We start from the raw sequence: 24193 nt of genomic DNA on the forward strand, positions 1-24193 counted from the left end.
AATAGTATCCCTTCCCCATCTACAGAGTACCTGGGGGATGTTTGTTAAAATTCCCCCAAAGTCACTGTATAGTAGAGGATCACCTTTCAGTTTTGGAGCTTAAGAAAACCGAAAGTATATGTGATTTCCCATTTGTGATTTAATGCTGTATATTGTGAGGGATTTTTGATGCCATCTGGTCCTAGTTCTGCGCTCCCTCTTGTGGGATGAGGAGGGGTCAGACAGACAGACAAACAGAGGGAGAACGAGTTTTGCAGTGTGCCCCGATTGAGTTGTTGCTCTTGAAATGCTGTGTCATCTTGCCTGCACAGGGAGTCCCTTCCTGAAATGTCTATAACCAGCAGAGGCCTAACAGAACCCATTACCAAGAGCAGTGCGGTATTTGTAGAGTGGTGGAATTCTGACTGTTTATCCTGCAAAAGGCCATGTATGTTTCTGAATGCTGTTGACTGTGCAGCCAGACTGTGTGATTGAGAGAGCCTCTGCCTAATGCCACGGCTCTGTAGTGTGAAATGAGGTGCGACACTGACATCTAGGTCGCCCACATGCGCATGTGGAGACTTTCAATGGGACACAAACCCTGATGTTGCAGTAGCATCGCTACTTTGCTTTACTGCTCCAAGACATCTCGCAGGCTGCTGGCATGACGTAGTGTAAGATTGGCAAATTGGGGATTTCTCATTGTGACAGGATTTTATGGTTGCAACAGAATCTTCTGGTGTGCACGACCAGCTTACCCACCTACAAGCAGCGCAGACCAGCCCTAGAGGCAGGGCTGAGATTCGTAGCATTCTTGAAGTTCATGTGAACCAGATGGACTTTTTTATTTAACTCATAATTCATTGTAATGTGCGAATGATGAAGTGCTGCACAAATATGTATGAAGTTACAGTTTACCCTGTTTATTACTATAGTGAACTAATTATGTTTTGCTACTACTCTAAAAATGCAACAAATTTCAACCACTAACTAAGAAGAAAGCAAAATGCCTTGGCGAGAAATGTGTGTTCTTTCACTCGGTGTGTCTTTTTACTGTTACTATATGTGCTTTTGCTAGTTCTATTGGATTTGAGTCAGGTATTCTCAGCATGGACTGTGTTTGAATGGGGCTGCATATAAATTTTCATGGAAAGACTCTTCTAGAAAGCACCAAAATGCACAGCAGAGAAATAAACTACAGAGCAAGCAAGGATATAAAGACAGGGAGCAGTCTCTCTCTCGCTCTCTCTGACTCAGTCCCTCTATCTTTATTTTATCTGCAACCATCTTGTGCTGCCAAATGTGCCATCAATGAACATGATGACTGCCTTTCTCGCAATGGGATTGGCTGCAAACTCCTTGGCGCGAGAGGCAGGGGATGGGACGTTTGGCAGAAGCGATAGAGGAGTGGTAGAGGAGAGGGAGGGGTGCACTTTCACCTCCCTGTGTTTCCCCTGCAGAGAAGTGAGAGCGCGAGAGGGAGAGAGAGGGAGTGAGTCAGGGAACGGCCGTGAAAGATCAAAACACAGAAGCTCAGCAGTCAGAAAGTAGCAGTGCAGACTCAGTGTGGGAAGGAGTGAGGCAGAGGAGGCTCAGTGCCGTCGCACAGTGAACGCGCGCCAGCTCTGACGACGCAGCGGAAAGCGCAGTGGCATGGACACGTCTAGGTCCATCCAGTATGAGATCAGCTCTCTCAAAGGTACTGCTTGTGTTTCTTTCTTTCTTTCTTTCTTTCTTTCTTTCTCTCTCTCTCTCTACCTCTCTTTTCAGCATGCACACCAGGGCAGTCTGTCACTGAGCTGCGCAAAAGGTAGTATCTGGCAGGAGGAGTAAATAGCGCAAACGTCATCAGTGGTCTCTCTCTCTGTCCATCTCTCTCTCTGTCTCTGTCTCTCTCTCTCTCTGTCTCTCTCTCTCTCTCTGTCTCTCTCTCTCTCTGTGTCTCTGTCTCTCTCTCTCTGTCCATCTCTCTCTCTGTCTCTGTCTCTCTCTCTCTCTGTCTCTCTCTCTCTCTCTCTGTCTCTCTCTCTCTGTCCATCTCTCTCTCTCTCTCTCTCTCTCTCTCTCTCTCTCTCTGTGTCTCTCTCTCCCAGTGTTGTCAGAAGCTATAGGATAATGCTGTCTTTTGTACGGGGTGGGGGGATGCATCAGCTGCATCAGTGCTGAAGTCAGCACGGGGCTCGGCCTTTGTTCTTCTCCCCCCTTCCTCATTTGCGGCGCACATGCAGCACACAGGCTGCCGCATCGCCACGGCAACGGCGGTGCAGTAGCGAGAGACCCCACCCAGGCTTCTGCCTGCTATTCTGAGAATATCAGCACATACAGAGGCAGGGAGCTCGCAGCAGACGGCAAAAAGCTGTGCATGGCTGGCGTAACGGCTTTAACTTTAGGGGATCCTCCCTACTTCCTCACATATTAATGTGCTGCAGTCAGGGGAGGGTATCTGCTGAAACAACCATAGCTTTAGGATAGGGGCACTTTGGAAGTATCACACCTCAAACATGAAATGTAAGCCACCGCTTAGTGTTGGGGTCTCTGTAAAGAAGGATAATAGGTTCAGGAAAACTGTCAGACATCATGTCGTGTCCCTCTTTATGCTGTGTTCTGGCTCCCAAAAGTGCAGGTCAGAAATGGTGGAGTGACAGGGAATTATGTGTGGGATTCGGACAAACATTTTTTGTGTTGTCAGGACAGATCACGAAAAAATTACTGTCACAGGCTTTTGATGTTGATGAACGCTGGGATCAGGTGAAAAAGATATCTGTCCAGTACAATGTGACATAGCAGTCCAGCATCTTGAGAGTACTGAGTAACTTTTGACGTTTGACTACAGTCATAAGAATAAAACTTGGTAAAGTTTTTTTTTTTTTTTTTTAATCTGTTTTTATAATCAACTGATATGGTTTAAAAATGCTGTTTTGTTTTTTTTCCTTCTGAAGCCTTGTTTTTGTCCATCGATGTCTCACATCCTGCTGGAGTCTGAGCTTCATTAGCATAATCTTTTCAGGTTTGTTGTTTGCTCAGCAAGGGATGGATCGAATTGGTTGCTTGCCCCAGAATGGATATCTAAAGAGAACAGTGTCTCAGTGAAACACAGGGAATATCAGATGAGTAATTTATGAGAGCTTTTTTAAACTCAGACAAGATTCCAGCTGATCCAGCCCCAGGACTTTGAATTAAACCTGTACATTCCTCATCCTAATATTGATGTTTTAATACATGACCTCAGTCTCAGAGTTGCGCAGTGTTGTGGTGGCCAGGCGTCCAGTTTGTCGGTTCCCTATCCTCTGTCCAGCAGAACATCTGGGCGGAAGAAATCTATTTAACATCCTTCTGTAGTGAACTGGTGCTTGCTTTCCGTTGATATTATTTGAGTAGGTCACTGGGTCATATACATATACATATATAGCAAGTACTTAGTTTTCACAGATCACCTCTTACCTTCCCTACTGGCTAACTGCAGAAAGTCTGTGCTTCAAATGCTAGTCGGTTAGGATGTTATTTGGAACATTATAGAGAATAGTGTGACACACTATGAAAATACCAAAACGGAAAACAACTAACCAGTTCTCAGTGGCCAGCACATCCTTTCTTTTTGAAAAGTAGGAAGGATACATTTTATTTCTTTGGGACACTATGCCAGACCAGTATACAATTATATCTTACAGATTTGTAGATCAAATTGGTCGGCTCTGTCAACTAGCTAACTAGGTTATGGTTTTAATTTTGTGTGTTGTATATTCCAGCCCCCCATATGTCCTCCTTTTGGGGCTGTGATGTCCTCACCTAATATGGGGGTTATTAAAGTGGCCACTCCTCACTACTCCTTTTTTGTGTAGTGGGTCAGTGGAGAGACCCACACAGCTACGTTAGCATCCCTCTCAAGCCTTTTTTGAAAGCAGCTCTGATCTGAAGTGGAGTAATTTGTGGCTCAGCTCAGCTAAACGTTTTCCCGGTAAACAAAGGCTTCTCACCCTATTGAGCATTCCCAGATGACTTAGTTGATATACTCTGCAGGTCTCGGTTGCTTACCTAACTTCATTTAGCCATTTGTTCCTCAGTGCCAAATGTGATTAGCAGTAACAAGTCCGTGAAAAGTCTAGATTAAACAACAGAATGTAATAGATCCCGGTTCACCCCATGGCTCTGGCATGTCTGAGTAATTGGTGCTAAAATCTCGTCCACATATGTTGTAAAAACAATGCTCTGTATATAATGCGATTTTGTCCCTGATGAGGTCTGTGAGAGCTGTCAGTTTGTTTCTTTGTTGTTTGTTTTTAGCATGGTGGCTAACATACTCATGAATGCTGGTCCAGTGGCTGGCCAACTGGCTGTGCTTTCTGCTTTTAGAGTTGTCCATCCAGAGCTCCCAGCAGGTCTCGGCCTAGATTCTCTGATCCCCATTGATGAACTTTGGGCCGTTGTACTTCCTCCTTTCTTTTAAGAGACTAGAGGTTCCACTAAATGCTTTTCTTCAATTAACGTATCCTGGAGATTGCTCAGACATGCGAAGGAATCTCTCTGAAACCATTGCCAACCTAGAAAGGGCATTTTAGTGAACAGGTTGGATGGATGCTTAGTGAAAATGCGTGTGGACTAGGAGTTATGGCTTTGTGTAATGTTTTATTTTGCTTAAATGAAAGGATGACTGAGGAAGGATATTGAGTTTCTGAGAGGCCTCTTGAAATTACATATGTAATATGCATTTAATGTTTTCTTCAGGGTTAAACACTACTTTCTGTTCTCATGGGTCTGTCAGCAAAAGGTTGAACAAGTTCTGCATTGTTGTTTAGCCAGACCAATAAAGAACACAGACTATGTCCAATACAGACCATTGTATTGTACCATCCTGTGGCGTAGCACGAAATTCAAGGGCCCCACTCCACCCTTTCTTTTATTATTGATTTACGATCCCCTTCTGGGGTGTGGCCCCTTCGGCCCGAGGCCCCCCTGCAGTGTGTGCAGTCCCTGCCCCTCCTCTACACCAGTGTGTGCCACTGGATTTAAACTGAACTTTTGTCTGTTGGCTTTAAAGAATGCTGTATGAATGCATCAGAATGCTGTATGTTGCTGAAGATGCACATGCTTCCATCTCCCCCCAGTGCACTAAGTAGGCTGCATGCTTTTTTGCTGACTCATCAAAAGCCCCTATACAAACCCTGAATAGATATACATCTAGCTATAAAGGGTTACATATTTGCATGTGTATGTTACCACCTATGTGGATTTTGATTACTGTGTAATCATAGTACTGTGTACTGTGTTTTGCTGGATTAAGGAAAAGGGCCAGTCAAGTGAAGGAGTTTCATGTTGCAGTTTTTACATAGGAACTGACAACTTGTTTAAAGCTACTCGATTGGACGTATGGATAAACGTAGTGCGGTCAGAAAGCCGGGAAAGAGTCCGATGACAGGTGCCAGGTGTTTGGTTTCTAGGGGAGATCCTATTGCAAACCACTGTCAGATAACCTATATGCTATAAACATCTGATCCCGGACCAGTGTCTGTTTTCCATTCTGCAATCACAGAAGATCTGATCCTTGATAACTTTGACAACCCCCAAAAGGAAGATATAGGGGAGAAACTACAACATGAAAACCATAACCTGACCAGTTAGCTGACCAGTTAGAACAAAGAAATCTGTAATATAAATTTGTGTTCGGCTTAGAAACTTGACACTTGATTGCAGTATTTAGGTCTGGCATGGCATACAGAAGGCATGAAATTCATCTTTCCTACTCTTTGAAAGGAGAGGATGTAATGATTACTGAGAACTGGTCATTTTTGTTTTTGGCATTTTCACACTGTCAAAAGAGCAGTTATTAGGACCTCCTAGCATTTGGAGCACAGACTTTCAACGGTTAGCTTGTATGTGAGCTATGAGATCACGTTTAACCAATAAATACAAGATATTTACTTTGACATCTATGCAAGCCAGTGACTCACTAAAATAAAGTTGGCTAATGAAAAGAAACTCCCAGTCCACTCCCGAAGGAGGACAAATAGGTGTCCTGCAGGACGGAGGACAGGGAGCTGACAAACCGGACTGTCCCGCCTAAACCCGTCTGATCACCCTAGTAACAGCTGATGCCTCATCAACTGTGGCAGGGCCAGACTTTTGCAGTGTTGCACTTAGTGGCTTGATTTTGGTTGCTGGAAGGGAAACCTGATCCCAGAGCAGCTGTCGGGTGTTCGGGCAGCGACCGGGGAGCTGACGAGAAGGGGAGTGGTGTGCAAGCAGAGGCATTACATCACTGTTTTGAAGGTGCTGATGAGGACATTGTTAGAAATGGCCCACCCAGACCCTTTCATCTCTGGAGGAGAAAAGGACCAGTTATCTGAGTCAGCTCAGACTCAGCAAAGTGTCTAGAATGCTAAGTGTAAAAATAAATAAAAAAATAAAAAACTCCCTGCAGGAAAAAAGGTGGCCGACAATCGAAATGTTCTGTCCTCTTGACATTACCTGTCCAAAACAAGATTAAAATGCCATGAAGCATCTTTTAAGTAAAGAACTATACGTAACCAGACCTCTTCTACCATGTGCACTTTTCTGTTCTCACTACCAGTGCACATTCACAGTCCCGGAAGGAGATGCTGCCACAACAAAAACAAGATGAAACGTATCTAAAGATTATAAGATGACCAAGTCTAGATCCAGTGCACAGCAGTACATCTCTGCATCTCCTCGTGCTTTATAACAGTAGGTTAATGCAAGAGGGTGTAGTCTGTGGCTGTTTAATGCTGACCAGTAATCGGGCTTCAACTCGTATAGCACTCTTAATGCATCATGATGGCGGTTGGCACGTGTTGTAGGGGTCAGGGCCATATGTGTAGAGGAACTGGCTAAACACACAACAAAATGCTAAACAAGTGCAGTGTGGGAGGTTTAGTGAATGTTACAATATTGTGATTGAGGGCTGCTTTTTTGGCAACGCATCAGAGGGTCTCCTCTCTAGATCTCCGTCTCTTTATAGTGCGGCCTCAGCTTGTTTTCACTGTGCGCTAATCAGTCATGCTTTGTTATCTACTGTGTGCTGAATCACAGTCTCACATTCAGCCTTTTCAAGATATGTATTTTAAGGGCAGTTGAGTGATATTACCTGGCTAAGCTCTGAGAGTGTAAAGCTGAGTGTGTTGTTTATCCCATATGTCATTTTCAAAGATGATTAGTAAGGGTAGCTTAAGGTGCCCACTGCTCCAGACTATATGAATTCCAAGTAGGGGTAAAGTAAGGATTTCAAAGCCATGGTTAACATTTGCCTGCTCATCTGAAGGCAGATCAAGTTCTCTCAGAGTAAGAGGGTTATGGAAGACAATCATTCACCGCCGTCGAGGAGACACATGTCTCTCCTACTGAAAATGTTTCTCCCTGCAGAGCTCATGATCATTTAACCTTATGTAAATACCCCATGTGATGCAGGTTTTAAGGCAGAAGCTGTCTTGGGTAATGAGGTCATTCTTCCCAAGCATTGGTTAAACACAGCGTGATCATGAGTAGGCCTCTAAGAGACATGGCTCGCGAAGTATATTAACCACACATAAATGAACTCACTCTTCTGAAGGCGAGAGTGATGAGGCTTTTTTTTTTTTTTAAATATGATTAGTTGGCGTCTCATATGACCACGGCGTGCCGCTAAATAGCACACATGCTTGAAGGTTTATGTTTGTCGCGGCAGGTGGTAGAAGGGTTTATGTAAGAGTCGTGATACCAAGTGGCAGTCCAGAGCCTAGCATTACATCCCTGGCTGCCACCACCAGCTGCTCTAAAACATAATGCAAATATTAGTTGTAAATGGTGATGTTTGATGAGGGCTCTTCATTCACTGGGCATTGCGTGCCGTTTCCATATCTGTCTGGCCTTTCTTCTTCTTTCGGCAACTTTTCATTTGTAAAAGTGAGGGGGAAAAAACGAGCTAACGAGTGCGTGAAACACCTTTTGTACACCATACTACAGACCTATGGTCACAACTAATTGGGTACTTCATGAGATACCGCCAAAAACACACGAACAAGTGTGTGTGTGTGTGTGTATGTGTGTATATATATATATATATATATATATATATATATATATATATATATATATATATATATAAAAACTCGGACATAGCTGCAGCGTGAAACCTTGCTCTATTGAGAGCACTCGGTAATCAATTGTATTACTGTACACAATATGACTCTGAACCCTTAGTTAATGTGGAAGTAATTATGTCTGTATTATGGCAAACTAGCATGAGATCTATTTCCAGAGTTTAGTTCCATACCTAACGCAACACATCTGATCCCGTTAATCGAGGGCTTTAGTAGCACTGGCACAGTCTGGGCAGTAGATCTCCCGGAGCGGAACTAGGCACTCCTGACCTAGCGTTGTTTTCTCATCTACGTCTTCCTCTAGTCCCAGGGAGGCTGGGATATTATGACTTCCCAGTGCTCCATTGGTGTGAGGGGATGGTTTCAATCTGAACCAGACTAAATGTGAATAAAATATCATTCAAGGCTGCGTTTGTTGTCGACAGCCACCTCAGAAGAGCTGTTCTTAGTAGCCCGTCAGAAATCATTTAAACAAGCTTGGTTCCAGCTGACCTGTGATGTGGCTTAATGTTTTTAGCACTGACAAGTTGGCGGCATGTAGTGGTAATCATTTTGGCTCTAGATTTAAAGGAATGACTCAGTCCAAAACACTACTATCGCTAACAGCTACTTGAAAGTGAGCAGCAACCGTTTAGCATGAAATGACATCTGTGGCTCCAAGCTTCCATTCACTTTTAACCGCATGGCTGGAGCTCCTCCTTTCATGATGGCGTTGTGCAGAAGTCCTTGTTTTAAGCGTCCAGCAGATGGCACTGCCACAAAGATGACGCTACTCCTGATCTGCTCTTAATGCTGTTACCGCTTGCCGGGGAAAGCGGAGCAGAGGTCTGGGATGTCATGACGGTGTTAAACCAAGGGTTAAACGCCTTAACGACAGGTCCCACAAACACACCTCTCCTGCTGCGCCTTCTGCCCTTTCCTTATGTGCGTCCTCTTTTGTTTTCAACCACACTTCCCCGCATTTAACAGGCCCTGCCTGATGGCTTTAACAGCATTTCCTGTGGCACTCATGCTAACACCTCTACCCGCATTTGTAAGGGTCAGGAAACCTGAGCTTTATGGCGGTTAAAGTACGTTTTTATGATCGGCTGGTAAACGGGGTACGGTGCTGGGTAACTGCAACTAATGGTGTGTGTGTGTGTGTCCCTTCTGTTTTTCAGGTAAGATGCTGTATTTTGGTGACGGGGGTGGGGGTTTGATGGTGTCCAGAGGAGAGTAAGAACACTGACTGAAGCTTTAACCTGTCTTGCTCCCCTGACGTTATGCGCCATTATGAATAAGTCTCTATGGACCACAAGGTGAACTCTTTCCCATTTGGGCTGCCTTAGAACAATGCCCAATAAAATCAGTAAACTGGATTTTATATTTGTTTGCTTTACTGGAAGAAAAAGAATATAAATTCAAAGAAAACAAAGGGTTTTTTTTTTGGCAGGTATGAATAAATTGGTCTCAGTGACCTCAAATCTATTCATCAGTTTCCTTTGTGCTTCCTTGGAACGTGACTGCTGTGCTGTTGCTATTGTTTCTAATTGTTCACCACTGTCGCTTTTTTTAACACTTTTTCTTGAACTGGCTTGGCATCAGTTTGGCGAGTAATGATTCTACAAGGTGTTTTGAGCATGAGGAAATTACAGAACAACAGAGGAACTGGACAGTAAATCTCTTCACAAACCACCAGACCGTTCAAAAGCGGCTGGCACATGCTGTACTGTTTGGACAGCCAAGCGACATAATTAGTACAAGGGTATTATAACCTACAAATCACGCTGGAGTGATTTTGTTTGCATCAACTTGCAAGTCTAGATGAGACTTCCTTGTGGATACCTCAATTTATGCGTAAAGGTTTCTCTTTCATTGGTTAGAAAAAAAAAGCAAAATCAAAAAATGACAGCACTTTTGTAGATTAAATTTAAGATGGATCTTAAAACATTTTATGACTAATTACCCTTGCGTCTAGGGCAATGGCTATAAGTTAGAAGTCTAGGAATCTCTAAATCCTCCCTTCTTGCTTCATAGCAAATGAAGTGACGTTGTCCCCACGTTGTAGTTCTAAAGACCCCGTTCTGCCTGTAGATCCGTTAGAGCTCTCTTCCTCCGACAGAGATGCTGGTATTTGGACAGCAAAACCGCAGTCCTTATAAAAGGACTCTTTTTCCACAAAATTACTTGGATACTTGGATAATCACATTTACTGGTTTTCATCATTTTCAGATACATTACCAAATAGCAAATAGCAATTTAAATTCACACAGCATAATCTGTGCAGTATAGCATTTCACAAGGTTGACCACCCTCCTTTGTGTTCAACACTGCTTTGAACATTCATGCAAAACTTTAATGCAAAACATTTGTTTTCCATTTCTGTCCTAAGTTCCATTCAGCGCTGCCAGTTATTAAATGTTATAGTTCTCGGCACAAATGCTGTAAATGCCAGAACGGGTGCGGTGTGGTGGGATCTGATATCGGGGAGGAGACCCCATGAGACAGGGAGGCAGAGGTGGTGTCTGCTACCTGGGCCAGATCCAGAGGCTGTTTCAGAGGCGGTTTGTGCTACCAAGGAGAGTTTTGCACAACACTTTCCACAGCCACATGCAAAATAGCATTCTCCCAGAGTTTATAGTGTCTGAGCTATAACAAATATAATATCTGCCAAAGTGAAGGCCTTAAGAATTCAAATGTTTCTCTGTCATTACAGCCATGTTTAGTGAAGAGGTCACAGCGATATTAATGATAATTGTGTCCCAGCTGACTGCGTGCGCGCACACACACACACACAAACACAAGACTTAAGGCTGGTAAACTTTCTGAGTGAATACTTGCCAGTTAGGTATCTTAGCATGTGACTACCAATAGCAGTCTTAAAAAGCACAGTTCTTTTAATGTACATGGTTGCTATTGGCCAGAGTGTTGGAACTCATCAGTTATGGTGTTATTTCCCCAAATGTGATGAACTCCAACTCTCCATACTGAGAGGGGCTTTACAGAATGCCACATTCCTGTAGGCCAGGCAAAGGATGGGGTGGGAACCCCAACACAAAGCCTCCCTTTGGATGCATTTTGTGAACAGTGTCAGTATATAAACTAGCTTTCCAGAGAACAGACAGAACACTCATTATAATGGAGTTTAGTGCATGATCTGTTGTACAAGCTGACAGCTTCATCTGGTTTGGGGCCAGACAGGGCCCATTGTGACAGGATGTGTGTCCCTGTGACAAACAGTATATGACTGTGCTCTCCACATGCAATCTTCTGTTAATGGATGCACACATCTTGTTGTCAGAACAGGTAAGTTTTTATTTTAACTAAAGCATCTTTTTACTAGGTATAGAACCTATAGGTGAGGCAAGTTTACATTTACACACTGGGAATCGAACCTTGGTGTTGTGAGCACCCTGTACTACCTCCTCTACCGGAGCTGTTCTTTAACTCTCTGCCAATACCAATCATAAATAAAGGCAGCGCAGCAGTGCATGTGGAGAGGTTGTAAAACACTGTTTGAGCTCAAAGGTTAGAGGTCAAGTGGTGAACCTATCAGTGCTTCTCGTCATATCTCTAATAGTTGCCCTGGTATGTGTGATTCATGCACCATGTCACACGGGAAATTGTTTTTCAAGTTGCTCTCCTTCCTGAGCCTAAAGTTAGCTTATTGGGTATAAGGCCAAAGAACAGCACTTATGAGAACTTTTATTTTTAAAAAAACTGCCAGACCAAAAATAAACATTAAATTAACATTTTTTAAAGAAGAAAGACACAGACCACTTCCTAATAGGAAGCTAGTTTAGTCATACTATGCATGTGCACAGAAACATTCTTAGTAGTTTCCATCCTAATTTATTTTAAGAGCATCTGAGAGAATTGAGGTCTTTTTTTGTTGTTGTTGCTTCTGATAACAGACCTTGTTGCCTTGACCTCTGCTTTGGTTACCCCTCCGGTTACTCACTTGGTCTGTCTCGTGGTGCACAGTAGCTATGGTCACATGCCAGCCAGCAGAAACCACGCCCTGCTTGGACTGGAGGAGGACTGAGTCACTACGGGTGTCCACGCTGGTCACAAAATACTCAGCTAATTACTCACCAGACATCTTTTCTCCTTTTTCTTTCGTTGCCATGGTGCTTTTCCTGCCCCTGGCTTCTGGCTCCTTTATGACTCCTCTGATCGCATCATGCAGTGCTTTGTGTGTATTAATCACTCAGTGAGACCAGCCACTGACATGAAAACAGGGCCTTGCAACACTTGCACACAGTACATGATCAAAGTTGTTAAAAAAAAATTAAAAAATAGAATAGAAACTGTGAGTCATGAGTGTAAAACTGTTGAAGTGAAATCGGCACCTCTGCACTTAATAATTAGATAAAGTATGTGATGAAGTAATTTACAGAACCACATCAATTTGGGAAATTAATCACAATCATATTAATCATAGGCATTGTCTGAAGTGTGTGTGCGCCCGCACGCATGCACACACGCACGCACATGAGCACGAGAGAGTCCCTTTTGTCTGATTTGCCTGAACACTTTCCCCAATGCTCCCCACTCAAATGTGAGAGGGCAAGAGTCTGGTTAATGGTTTGGAAGAAGACCATGGCTTATAAATTTTACCCAATGGAAGCAACAAAAGAATGCTTGAGCAGGACCCCCTTATGGATTGAATCTGGATTTAGTGACCCCTTATCTGCCAGCAGTTTGGAATGTGCACCTCTTATGGAGTCTACTCTACCTTTGTGACTACTGTGATGCTCTCACAGTCTACCATCAAGTCCTTGGTGATCCCACCGTCTCACAGAGATTTAAAAGAACTGCCTTATACACTGCCTGGGCAAAAAAAAAAAAAAAAGGTCATTTCGTTGGACCGCCTTTAACTTTGATTACGGCACGCATTCGCCGTGGCATCATTTCCACAAGCTTCTGCAATGTCACAACATTTATTTCTGCCCAGAGTTGCATAGATTTTCCCCCCAAGATCTTGTATTGATGATGTCCCAAAGCATATCCCATATTGATTGATTGATCATATCCCAAAGATTCTCAATGGGGTTCAGGTCTGGACACTGTGGTGGCCTATCCATGTGTGAAAATGATGTCTCATGCTCCCTGAACCACTCTTTCACAATTTGAGCCCGATAAATCCTGGCATTGCCATCTTGGAATATGCCCATGCCATCAGGGAAGAAAAAATCCATTGATGGAATAACCTGGTTGTTCAGTATATTCAGGTAGTAAGCTGACCTCATTCTTTGGGCACATAACATTGCTAAACCTAGACCTGACCAACTGCAGCAACCCCAGATCATAACACTGCCCCCATAGGCTTGTACGGTAGGCACTAAGCATGATGGGTGCATCACTTCAGCCGCATCTCTTCTTACCCTTATGGGCCCATCACTCTGGAACAGGGTAAATCTGGACTCATCAGACCACATGACCTTCTTCCATTGCTCCAGAGTCTAATCTTTATGCTCTCTAGCAAATTGAAGCCGTTTTTGCTGGGTAGCCTCACTGACAAGTGGTTTTCTTAAGGCTACACAGCTGTTTAGTCCCAATCCCTTGAGTTTCCTTCGCACTGTGTGTATGGAAATGCTTTTACTTTCATGATTAAACATATCCCTGAGTTCTACTGTTGTTTTTCTAAGATTTGATATCACCACATGTTTGTGATCGCTGATCACGATCATTCAAGACATTCCTTCCTTGAAGATGATGATGATGATGATGATGATGATGATGATGATTCCTCACTGTCCTTCCACTTTTTAATAATGCGTTGGACAGTTTTTAATCTGATTTTAGTAGTTTCAGCAATCTCCTTACATGTTTTCTCTGCTTGATGCATGCCAATAATTTGACCCTTCTGAAACAGATTAACATCTTTTCCATGACCACAGGATGTGTCTTTCGACATGGTTGTTTAACAAATGAGAAGCTACTCGCTGCATCACTTAGGCTTAAATAACTTGTTGCCAGCTGACACATAATCACCCACGCAGAAGAATTGTTGAGGAGAATTGCCTGATTAGAGGTGTCTGATTTTCCACTTTTCTTTAGGGATCTCGGCGCAATTCCTTTGTTTACCCATTTTTCTTCTGTTCTAAATCAGATTCGGAGACAGGCGATGGCTTGCAGATGTGACTTCGCGCCTCCTGTGGGAAGATTTTCCAAGAAAAAGTTTCGTCTACAGCCAGTTTGTACCCGCCAACAGTGACCGATAGCTCTGTGGCGGTAGCCTTACATCTCACCACACAGCTGATTAGCCGAGAGAGGGTGATTTTTCACAGGCTGTAGTTCTCCATACAGCTGGGATGACTTAGAGTGTACTGTTCTAACAGCATGCCACAGCAGGTCCTGAAGATACATGTGGGCCCTCATGTTGCATCTGCACTGTAGTACTGGCCCCTAGCATTTAGCAGTTAGCTTCCATGCAGCATTGGAGTCAGTTCATGTATTTAAAGTAGGATGTGGTGTGTTATGAAGTACATTGTTTGGATTGGGAAGCCAGTCGCACAGATTGCAATTCCCCACCAAGATTTTAATAACTCAAAAGCAAACAAACAGACAAACAAACAGTCATATGGGCCTCCTTGTAGACAGTTGTCTGATGAGGCATAGTTCATGATGCTGGTGTTGAATAGTCAAGAGTAGAGGAGGGAAAAATTATTCGAGCTCTCTTCTCTCACTTGTCATGCAGTTGCAAAACATTTGTGAACCTGGCATTAATTGCCCGTCTTGTGAAAGGCCGATTTGGGATTTATAGCATTGAAATAGCATTGACTGTTTTACTGAGCAGTGAGAAGATTTAGAGCTTGGTGCATGAGGAAGAAATTTAAAGATTTCAGTTTTGAGGACAGAGTACCTCAAGCTTTGGGGTGTGTCCGGGTTCTCTGTGCCAGGGTAAGCACAAGGTGGCAGTATGTCTTCCTTTTACAATCGGCTCCCTCTTCCTTAGCACTACCCACCGACCTCTGCTGTCAGTAATAATACTCATAAATTAAACACATTGTTTTGAGTTAAATTGTGTGTGCTTTATTTTAAATCAAAATGTCTTGAGAGAGATCTGTGGCATGGAGCTGTATCTGTGTCTAGGTGTGTAAAGCTAATTTGAGGAGCACGTACCCTACAATCCCAGAGGAAAGTGCACCAAAGGCTGGCTGTCCCCTTAAATCTGTGGTTATAGTACTGAGGTGAAGCTGATTGGAGGCCCCTCTGGAATGCAGGCTAACCCCCCCGAGGTTCTACAATGTCATCCCAAGGCTGAAATGAAACATAAACTCTTAGGCTTCCCGGCACTCTGCTCCCTCTACACCCATTAAATGACTTTATGCACAGTATACACACATTTCTGCCATCTCTTGCCAGGTTCCTTCATGTTTATTACCCCACGTTTCTTTCCACTCTGGCCATTGGAGGAGCACATGTTGAGGTTTAGACACGAGTGCCACTGGGCTTAGAAACAGTGGTGGGGATTGTCTGCATCTCCTCAGGCGCAGAGGGAAAAGACTGGAGTTTCCATGAGCCCAGGTGTGTGTGTGTGTGTCTGTGTGTCTGTGTGTGTGTGTGTGTGTGTTCATTCGTGGGCAAGTGCCCTCTCAATGTCCGTAAACTCCAGTTTAGTCATCAGGCACAGTTCAGAGCTGAGCTGATGTTGAAGGGTCTTGAGTGAAACGATGGCGAAATAGGGTGGAGACAATAGCAACAGCTCTAGAAACCCATGCGAGACATAACGACCTTAACATAGACGTCTGAATGTTATCACTGCTGTTCCCAGCATTTCTCTGTGTTATGAAAACATCTTCACTTGTAAAAACAGCCGTGGCTGCTCTTGTTCTCAGGCATCGTGGGCCTTCTTCCTTGCAGTTATGCTCGACAGCAGACATGTCATCAACCATCCGAACATGCAGCCGTTTTATGCCTGGTTGGCTTGCGGCATCTGTGCTTCAAAAGGCTCTTTCTGGTTTAATCAATGCTGTCTGGTGTCTCACTCTTGAAAGTCATGGTACAGATACTGGCCTGCTTTGTGATCTCCTCCCTGCCTTCATGACTGCCTCCCACTGCAGTCTACCCCATGGCTGTCTTTGACTGACCAGTATTTGTTGTTTGTTTTGTCTGGGTATCCTGGGGGAAAGCCCAAAAGGGGAAGTCCCTAATTCACCTTTAAAGACGTACACCTCAGTTACTGGGTAGAGAAGATGTGCCGGTTGGCTCATTATATGTTTAAGCACAGGCATTTCCAATGGCATCTAGCATCTGGTATCAGGGACTGTGGGCGTGTCCTGTTTTGATTGGTTGATATCTTGTCAGTTAATTGTATTCTGATGTCTGTAATCACTGTGTAGTTGTAGTAATTGTGCCAAGTGTGTTTGAATGGCAGAGTACATCTGTGTCTGCTCTTCCCCCTCCGGCACCACCTGTTCTTCTCAGAGCTCTCAAAGAAGATCAAAGTAGAACAGATTAGATGAGTAATGTGCTGCCAGAAATTCTCTCTCTCTCTCTTTTTATGCTCTCTCTCTACTTTCACACTCTCAGCAGAATGTTTAGATCAGAAAAAATTTGATCAGAATAAATCAAAACTTATGCATTCATGGAAGCCTAATAAATGGTTGTTTTGAAGCAGAAAAAAGTCTGGTCAGTTTAGTATTTGCGTTGATTTTTTGTATGAATTATGTATGCATTATTCAAATGCACAAATATGCATCATTTAAAATAATTTGTTATATAAATATTCACATAGTCATTGTGGGTGTCTGTGCTGGTTTTACATGGTATTTACATTTTGTTGCGTTGTACACAAGAATACTGTGGCTGCAGACACTGACATGTACTGCTCAACAGTCACTTGGGTACGTGATACCATTTACATCAACCACCAGTGACATTTCCTTCATTTGTCACATCTGTGTTTTCAGCAGTTTACCATGTGTATCCAAGTTGTAAACATAGATTTGAAATAAAGACCCCCTGAAGGTTCTGTTTTTAGCATGGCGTCATGGTCCAATTTTTCCAGATAGCCTGTCAGTGTGCCGAGCTCCTGGAACTGCACACGTCTCCTGGCTATGCTGAATTGGATGTTGTGAGCATAATGTCTTAAGCTTTCAGCACTAAATGCTCTCTGAAATAACCACTTAATAAATGGAAGAAAAAAAAAATCGCTCCCCAGCTTCTGCGTCCTGCCTGAGCTGTAGTCGAGAGGTTCTGTTTTAGGTGCTACGGGAATGTTTGTTAAACAAATTTAGCACATTTGACATGTTCACATTGGCCTGTAGTCTCCTTTTTAGCCAGTCATCAAGTCTCCAGTGCTGAAGCCATAGAGGATCATGTGCCATGAACTTCTGTTTTTAATTAGATTAAAAAAAACAGATGTTTGGGTGGGGTCTTAACTTGAAATAGCCTGCCAGAGTCAGTGCTGGTCTAGTCTCCAGTGTATACCATGTTCTGAAAACTGTATCTGACGTGTGCCTTACAGAGAACCATGGCATACAGTGCATCACATATTCATGCCGCTAAGCTTACTGGAACTGATATCTGCAAAAGTCGCCTTCTTTCAATCTTTTTTTTGGGGGGGTGTAACAGTATCTGTATCATCAGAACTCCCCAGTGAGTCGTCTTGGTTTTGTTATGGTCTTTATTTCTTTATTTATGATCATGCTATTGACTTAGTCCTCTTGACTGGGCACTGAGAACATCTCGCATCCATATGTGATAACCTCCACAGAATAGGGGACTCTTGGACTCTTTGGGAGACCTTTACCTCTAGGCATTGCCACTGACTGAGGATATGCAGACATGCACTAAATATGTATGTAGTTCACGGGACAGGTCATGTTCAGACCATGTCCAAGGCCCAGCGTCTTATGTTTCTAAGCTTAGAGCTGATGGAAACAGAGGTACTAGTGGACCAGCATCATTACTTATAAAAAGCCAGAGTCGATGGTGAGAAGCCTGCCATGAGGTTCAGAGGAGCATGCAGATCTTCCGTCTCTCGGTGGAGATGGAGACTTCCACAGATCTGGGCTCGAGGGAGAAGGACCACACCATGAAATTTCACCCACTTGGGTGTTTTTAGCTATCTTACAATTGGTTTCACATATGTATCTGGTTATATCCAATTGGGTATTCATTAACCCAGACTGATTTGTCTGAATAGCTTTTTTGTCAGGTTTAAAGTCCTTCAGGCTGAACATGACGAAAGATATTTCATGGATTCAGTACTGTTGTACAGTACTTGAGCACAAAGCTGGCAATAAGGACGTAAAGACAAATCTAGAGCAACGATTCTGTACATTTAACACCACATTTGATATGTGCATACGTTACTTGACTTTGAGGTAGCTGGAGTTTGGTGCACATGTCTCAGTAGGGGACACCACAGTATGTAAGTAGCTGTTTCTCAGCAATTTGTCATCCATGGAAGAGTGATTCAATAGATAAAGAAATATGGCTGCCCCTGGCCAGTCAGCTGACAGCAAAGATTTGACAGACTAGAGGTCCTCTACTATGTGATGAAATTTCACAACAATCAGCCAATTGGGAGCACTGTAATAAACAAATAATGAAAACTGCTTGTCACTCTTGAATAACTTGATGTAAAATGCCTTCAAACTTGGGCAAGCTCTGAGGAAACATGGAGCGCACTGCAGTGTTGGAGTGGAGTGTACTGCAGTGTTAGAGTCTGCCCAGTTCCTCTCTGCTTACTGAAAGGACGTCTGTCTGTCTGTCTGTGAGAGAAGGTTATGCTTTCTCATTTTGTCCAAACAGCCCCAATATATATTACAAAATATTTCGCCTTTATTTGTCTTTACGTTGCCACCTGCTGGTCATAGATCTCAATAAAAAGTCCCATCAGTGGACCACAGGATAAAAAGACTGAGGTGACTTCCCTTTTCCCCCTCAATCTGTGTGGTCACAGTGACTGAGTGATGTGGGCAGGCCGAGCGGCAGTTGATTCATGTAACACTCCAGAAGTTTCCATTCCCAGGCTGATAAATGGCAAAGGAGAAGAGGGAAATCTGAGTCCAATTATCCTACATTTAGCTTTTCCTCTCTCTCTCCCACTTTCTCTCTCGAAGGGGCAGAAATCAACTCACTCCCTTAGTCTCCATGATCACACTGAGACGTTGCCACCCTTAATCCTGCCAATATTTCTCACTCCTGGCTTCAGCCAGGACCATAGGAAATGAAGACTAGCCGCCTGAAAGCCGAAACGTGACGGCTCTCTCCTCAGCGTGTTTGAGTTATAGTGGTTTGCAGGGTAAACCTAGCTGTAGAACTAGCTGTGATGGAGGTTGATGATGGTAGATTCTTCATGGAGGATTTGATCCAGCAGGGTCAAGGTAGGCATCATTTGATATCTATGTTTGAAAGGAGCATTCATGCAAGGTCTAAATCTTACCTCATACTGGTAGACAAGGAGTTCACTCTCCATTAATACACTTGAATCTGACCGAGAAAAGGCGGCTTTGGAAGTTACAGTATTCTTTGTTGCTTGTTTGGTATGAGGCCATGTAGTTTGATTGGCTGAGCACAGGAACTAACATGCATATTTTATCTCATACAGTGTAAAAATAAAGGCACAGAGATTTTATATATATATACTGACTGTAAAAATATATATAGACTCACAAATATACCATGGATGCTGTTATTGTCACTGTATCCAGGTTGCATATGAGAAGTTGACCGAGAGCAATTTGGGGCGTGACTGTGACTTCCGCATCTGTTGGATTTGAGTTAAGTGCCGTGGAAACGCTGCTTGGGGAAATGCTCAGCTTCCAGTGAAATTCCCAGGCCCCAACCAAACACTGTAAAATCTTAAAATATTTCACAGGCCCCCCAAGACTCAGCACTGCAGCATTCCCGACCCTGTAATTGAGGGCTCTGATTCTGTCCTGATCCGCGTTCCTTACTGCCCACGGCTCCAGCTTTCGAACCTCCAGGCACAATGGGATCTTTGTTCGCTGGTTTTTGTTCTGTAGTCCCTCCGTAGTCATTTTTTCTCTACTTTTGAAGGAAATTTCTACTCCGTTACTGTCGTTTGCACAGTGACGTGTATGACGGCGCTTGTCCTGAACCTCCCCCTCACCCTCTCCACTCAAGGGATAATCACCACACCAGGCATAAGGGATGCAGTTTCCACAATGGAAAACCATGTGAACTGAGTAAAACTTTGTAGACCATAATTCCCACCCCCCAACACACACACACACACACACACACACCCTCCCAATTTCCTTCCAGCATTTTCCTTTTTTTTTTTCTTTTTCTTTTTCCTTGAAGCCTCGCCTGCCGTACGCCCCTCTGGTTTTGATCAGCGCATTGTGTCTCGGGGTCAGATGTGCCGGGCTCTCGGTGGGCGTCAGGGTTTTTGCATCTGAGAGGAACCGCAAGGCCGGCCAGGCGCCGTCGCCATGAGCCTCTGCTGTTGCTGCTGCCGACCGCTTCGCAACGGTAGGTGGCGAGGGGCGTTTTCTCAGACCTGCTGGTTTTTGCGTGCAGACTTGGGCAGAGCTTTGGGTGTCCAGAAGAGGGATGTGTCTTGGTACCTTCTAATTTGTTTTTTTGTATAGTATATAGTGTAGTTTAAGGCACTGGTATGGCAAACACAGCAAGCCCTTTATGTTAATTTTATCTTTTGCTTGTGATAAGGTTGCATGTAGATGTTTGATGAGTATAAGCCTGAGTGTAACTGAGTGTAAGAGAATGACACTATATCATCAGCTGATTTAAGTTTCTAAGTAAATTCCGTTACAGTTCACCATTACAGTTCATGCCACACGTCTCTGCCTTCTCATGCAAATCACGGAACATGAAACTGAACCTCACCCGTCACGGGTGAGGGAAAGAGAGCTAACAGGGCCTCTAGAGGGCACCATTTTGGTTCTGTCCATCACCAGCTTCCAGTTGGGAGCTCTGAGTCAAGTACAGCCTGCAGCTCAGACACAAGGGAGAGTCCAGGCACGTGGAGCCTGGAAAAACCAGGCCGGAGCATATAAGAGGCAGCGGCCTGTCTGTCTCTGGGCCATTCTTTTTCTCTTTGGGCCTGTGTGTTGTTGTCAGTCTTTTCTCTTTCTCCTTCCTCCTTCATGATCTTTCACTTTAACTGTTCAGTAGCTCCGGAATGAAGATCCTTCCTGGTAGGTCTCTTGGCGTGCGTGTTTCCGTGAAACAGGGCTTGGGGACACATGTCGGCTGCGTGCCCGCATAGCCACCCTGGATTCCTTTCCACTTTTAAGCCCTGGTGTGGTCCCGTCCCACGGCGAGCACGACTCTGCCGTGGCGTGTCGCCCTATTTACAGCGACCTTCGCTCGTCCCGGAGCGCCACGGTGCTGTCGCCCCTCCCCTGGTCGGCGTGGCTGGGTGGTGTGACCGGGCAAAAGTGGCGTCAGGTTTCGAACCCCCGGTGTGCCTAGTAGTGTCTGTGCATGTGATGTTCGCTTACAGGCTAGAGCCAGGCAAGGTAAAGCAGACACAGAACTGGGGTGGTCTGTGTCCGCTATGCTGAGAAAAGACTTGACCTTCTATTAGGCTTGTGTCTCTTTCTGCATATGTGTGCGTGTGTGTTTGTTTTATGACTGTGGCAGGGCTTGTTTACACGATGACAAGCAAGTGGCGATAATACCAAGGACAGATGGGGACCGAGCAGACTCCATAACACTACAGTGCACTTCACGTTTTCTCACAACTTGCCTAGGTTTGCCGGCAACACACAGTGCTTTGAAAATATTTCATTGCTAAAAACTGCAGTGTGACATTGTAAAACAATGGCAGTAACTTTGTGTTCCACCCCCTCCTCCCAACAGAGGAATTTATGCCCTTAGAGGACTTTTATTTAAGTATTTTCTCCCTCACTACAGTGACTGTCAAGATGAATGACGAATGTCTGGTTGGCCCTTTGGCCAGCACACCTTGGTTCTTTTACTGGTTGTTGATAAAACGGTGCCTGGTTCTTTGAGGCTTCTGGAAAGTGTTTGGGTTCGGCCATGAGGAAATGGTTAACTGCCAGAGCTGTAGCTCTGTGGTGACTGAATGGGAGAGACCATGGGCAGAACTCCAGCTGAGCAAAATGAGTCTGGTTGGTCTGCAGATGCATAGTCACTGTACGGGTGTGTGGGGCTGGGGGTGGGGGGATTGAATCGCCTTCGTTTGCTAGGAAAAGAAAAATAGTTTGACGTGCTGCACCGTACTGTACTTTCAGACTGATAGCGGAGTGAAAGGCGAGAAACAGGCCTGTGTGTGTGCTGCACGTGTATGTTTGTATGAACATGTGGGTGAGTCCTGACCAAAAAAAAAAAAAAAAGCTCTCATGTATTATTAACTTGAACCAGAGCCCCTAGTCTGCGAGAGCCGTGATGGAGAGAGAAAGCCGCACTGGACAGACCCAGCGGAGCCGGTGGCAGGCGTGATAAAGTCTCCAGACAAAGAAAGAGAGAATGCAGGAAGAACAAAAAGGGAAAGCAGAGCGTTACAAGGAGAGACAAAAAGAGGATCAAATGCAGGAGCTTGGCTTTCGGACAGGAAGAAGAGAGTGGTTGTGAAGGGCGAGGGAGGGAGGGAGAGAGGGAGGGGAGGAAACTGTTTTGCCAGAAAACTGAGTCACAGATAGAGAGTGAAAGAGAGAGACCGAGAGAGAGAGAGCGAGAAAAGGAGGGGCTGTTCTGTTCTGCTGTTCTTGTAGTCAAGAGGGAGTTAGCTCGCCTGGGTCTTTTAAAGTCCGGGGACTGCACCACACCCCTCTCGCCCCCTCCCACCCTCTCGTCCCTGCAGGGTCAGTCACCTTTCACCCCGAGCCTCTCTCTGCGGCTCTGCACAGTGCTTACGGGCACACTCCTCTCTGGGCCCGATGCCGGTAAGCCCCCATGGAAACGTGTTCCCGACCCTCGTGGTTTTGGGCCACATAGTCACGCTGATAGTCGTGTGGAGATGGAGGCAACGGAAGAGGCAGAACTGTGAAGGTAAGACAACAGCGAGGTTAAACTTACCTGGCGGCGACATTGTTTTGCAAAGGCTGAGGGAACAGGGGCTACGGGTGTTTGCAGTGTGCCATCTAAGTGCTGGGACTCTTTGCTGCTCAGTGTTTCTTGTGCTGTGCGTGTGTGACGCAGATGCGATACCTCACCACCCCTCTCTCACGCGCGCCCCCTTTTTTTCTTGCTGTGTTAAAACGCTGCGGTTAACCCTATAAATGCTTGATGTAATATGATGAAGTAGGAGGCGCTGTGGCCAGCTTAGCTTCTACAGAGTACAGAGTTAATGTGTTGCTCTGGGAAGACATGATGTATAGCCGGTATGCTATCTGCTAGCAAATCATTTGTTGTGAAAGTTTAAATTCTGCTTTCAGCATTCTTTTTAAGATGGAAATGACACTGTGGAATGTGAAGAATGTTAATAGTTAAAGATGCACGGAAGAGCCACCTGTTTTTAAAGATTTACAGTGGCATGCAGGTTGAAGGAAGACTTATAAATATTTGAACTCGAGCCTCTCTGCTGTGTTGACAGTGCTATTATCGTATTTTGGTGTGTGAGGGCCCGAGTCTTTTTCTGCACTAGCCCACACCCTACGCAGAGGTGTCGAATGGCAGGGGTCAACAGGTGTGTCTCAGACATGCAGGTAGTTTGATGGTCCTAATTAAATAGTTTAGTAAGTATATGTGGAGCAGCATTTTTGTCTGGCATGTCGACTTTTTTTTAATCGAATTTTGCTTGCTAAACAAGTTTTAAAGTCCATGGCACCTTATAGTCCTGATTTTCAAAGCAGTCTCTCAAATGTTTGATACAGGTTCTTATAATTTCTCCCTAATTTATATTCCTTTCAAGTATGTTAAACATGAACATAAAGGTTCTTATCAATCATCATTTTTACCAGTCACAGGAATTAGAAGTGTCACAATCACATGTATGAATTTCATATAATGTTCAGTGTTCACATTAAAAGGGGTTTTGTGAACCTTGTGCTTGTTCTCTTTCCACAGAGTACTTAGCCCATTCTGTGCAACAACGGTTGATCGGAACTTATTAAAACACTAATGCATGTAATTTAACCATTACAGTTTTAACCGTGCATCCTGCGTGCTAGCGTGGCAACCAGCATAATTACACCAGACATTTTCAGCATTATTTACTATTGTCTTGCCCTTTG

The 24193-nt window shown here is 44.3% G+C and overlaps 1 protein-coding gene and 1 long non-coding RNA gene across 27 annotated transcripts in view; both read left to right on the plus strand.

The window, feature by feature from the left end:
- Window positions 1–24193, plus strand: part of pleca (plectin a) — a 94424-nt gene that overhangs the window by 22002 nt on the left and 48229 nt on the right. For 4 of the 26 annotated variants that reach the window (XM_081716323.1, XM_081716329.1, XM_081716331.1 and 1 more), the window contains exon 1: window positions 22640–23009. The exons of 14 other annotated variants lie outside the window; for them this stretch is intronic. In XM_081716323.1, coding sequence (XP_081572449.1) covers window positions 22898–23009 — 112 coding nt within the window. In that variant the 5' untranslated portion in view covers window positions 22640–22897. Of the gene's footprint in view, window positions 1–1418; window positions 1679–15556; window positions 15582–20316; window positions 20505–22639; window positions 23010–24193 lie in introns of those variants that run through there. 8 more of the 26 variants (XM_081716335.1, XM_081716339.1, XM_081716340.1 and 5 more) reach the window with 5 other exon arrangements.
- On the plus strand, window positions 7997–9536 carry LOC118241267 (uncharacterized). The gene is made up of 2 exons (XR_004775949.2): window positions 7997–9139; window positions 9230–9536. It is a non-coding gene; the product is annotated as an uncharacterized LOC118241267 (long non-coding RNA).

Source organism: Electrophorus electricus, chromosome 6, assembly GCF_041902795.1.
Source record: "Electrophorus electricus isolate QZ-2024a chromosome 6, ASM4190279v1, whole genome shotgun sequence".
Taxonomy (NCBI): Eukaryota; Metazoa; Chordata; class Actinopteri; order Gymnotiformes; family Gymnotidae; genus Electrophorus; species Electrophorus electricus.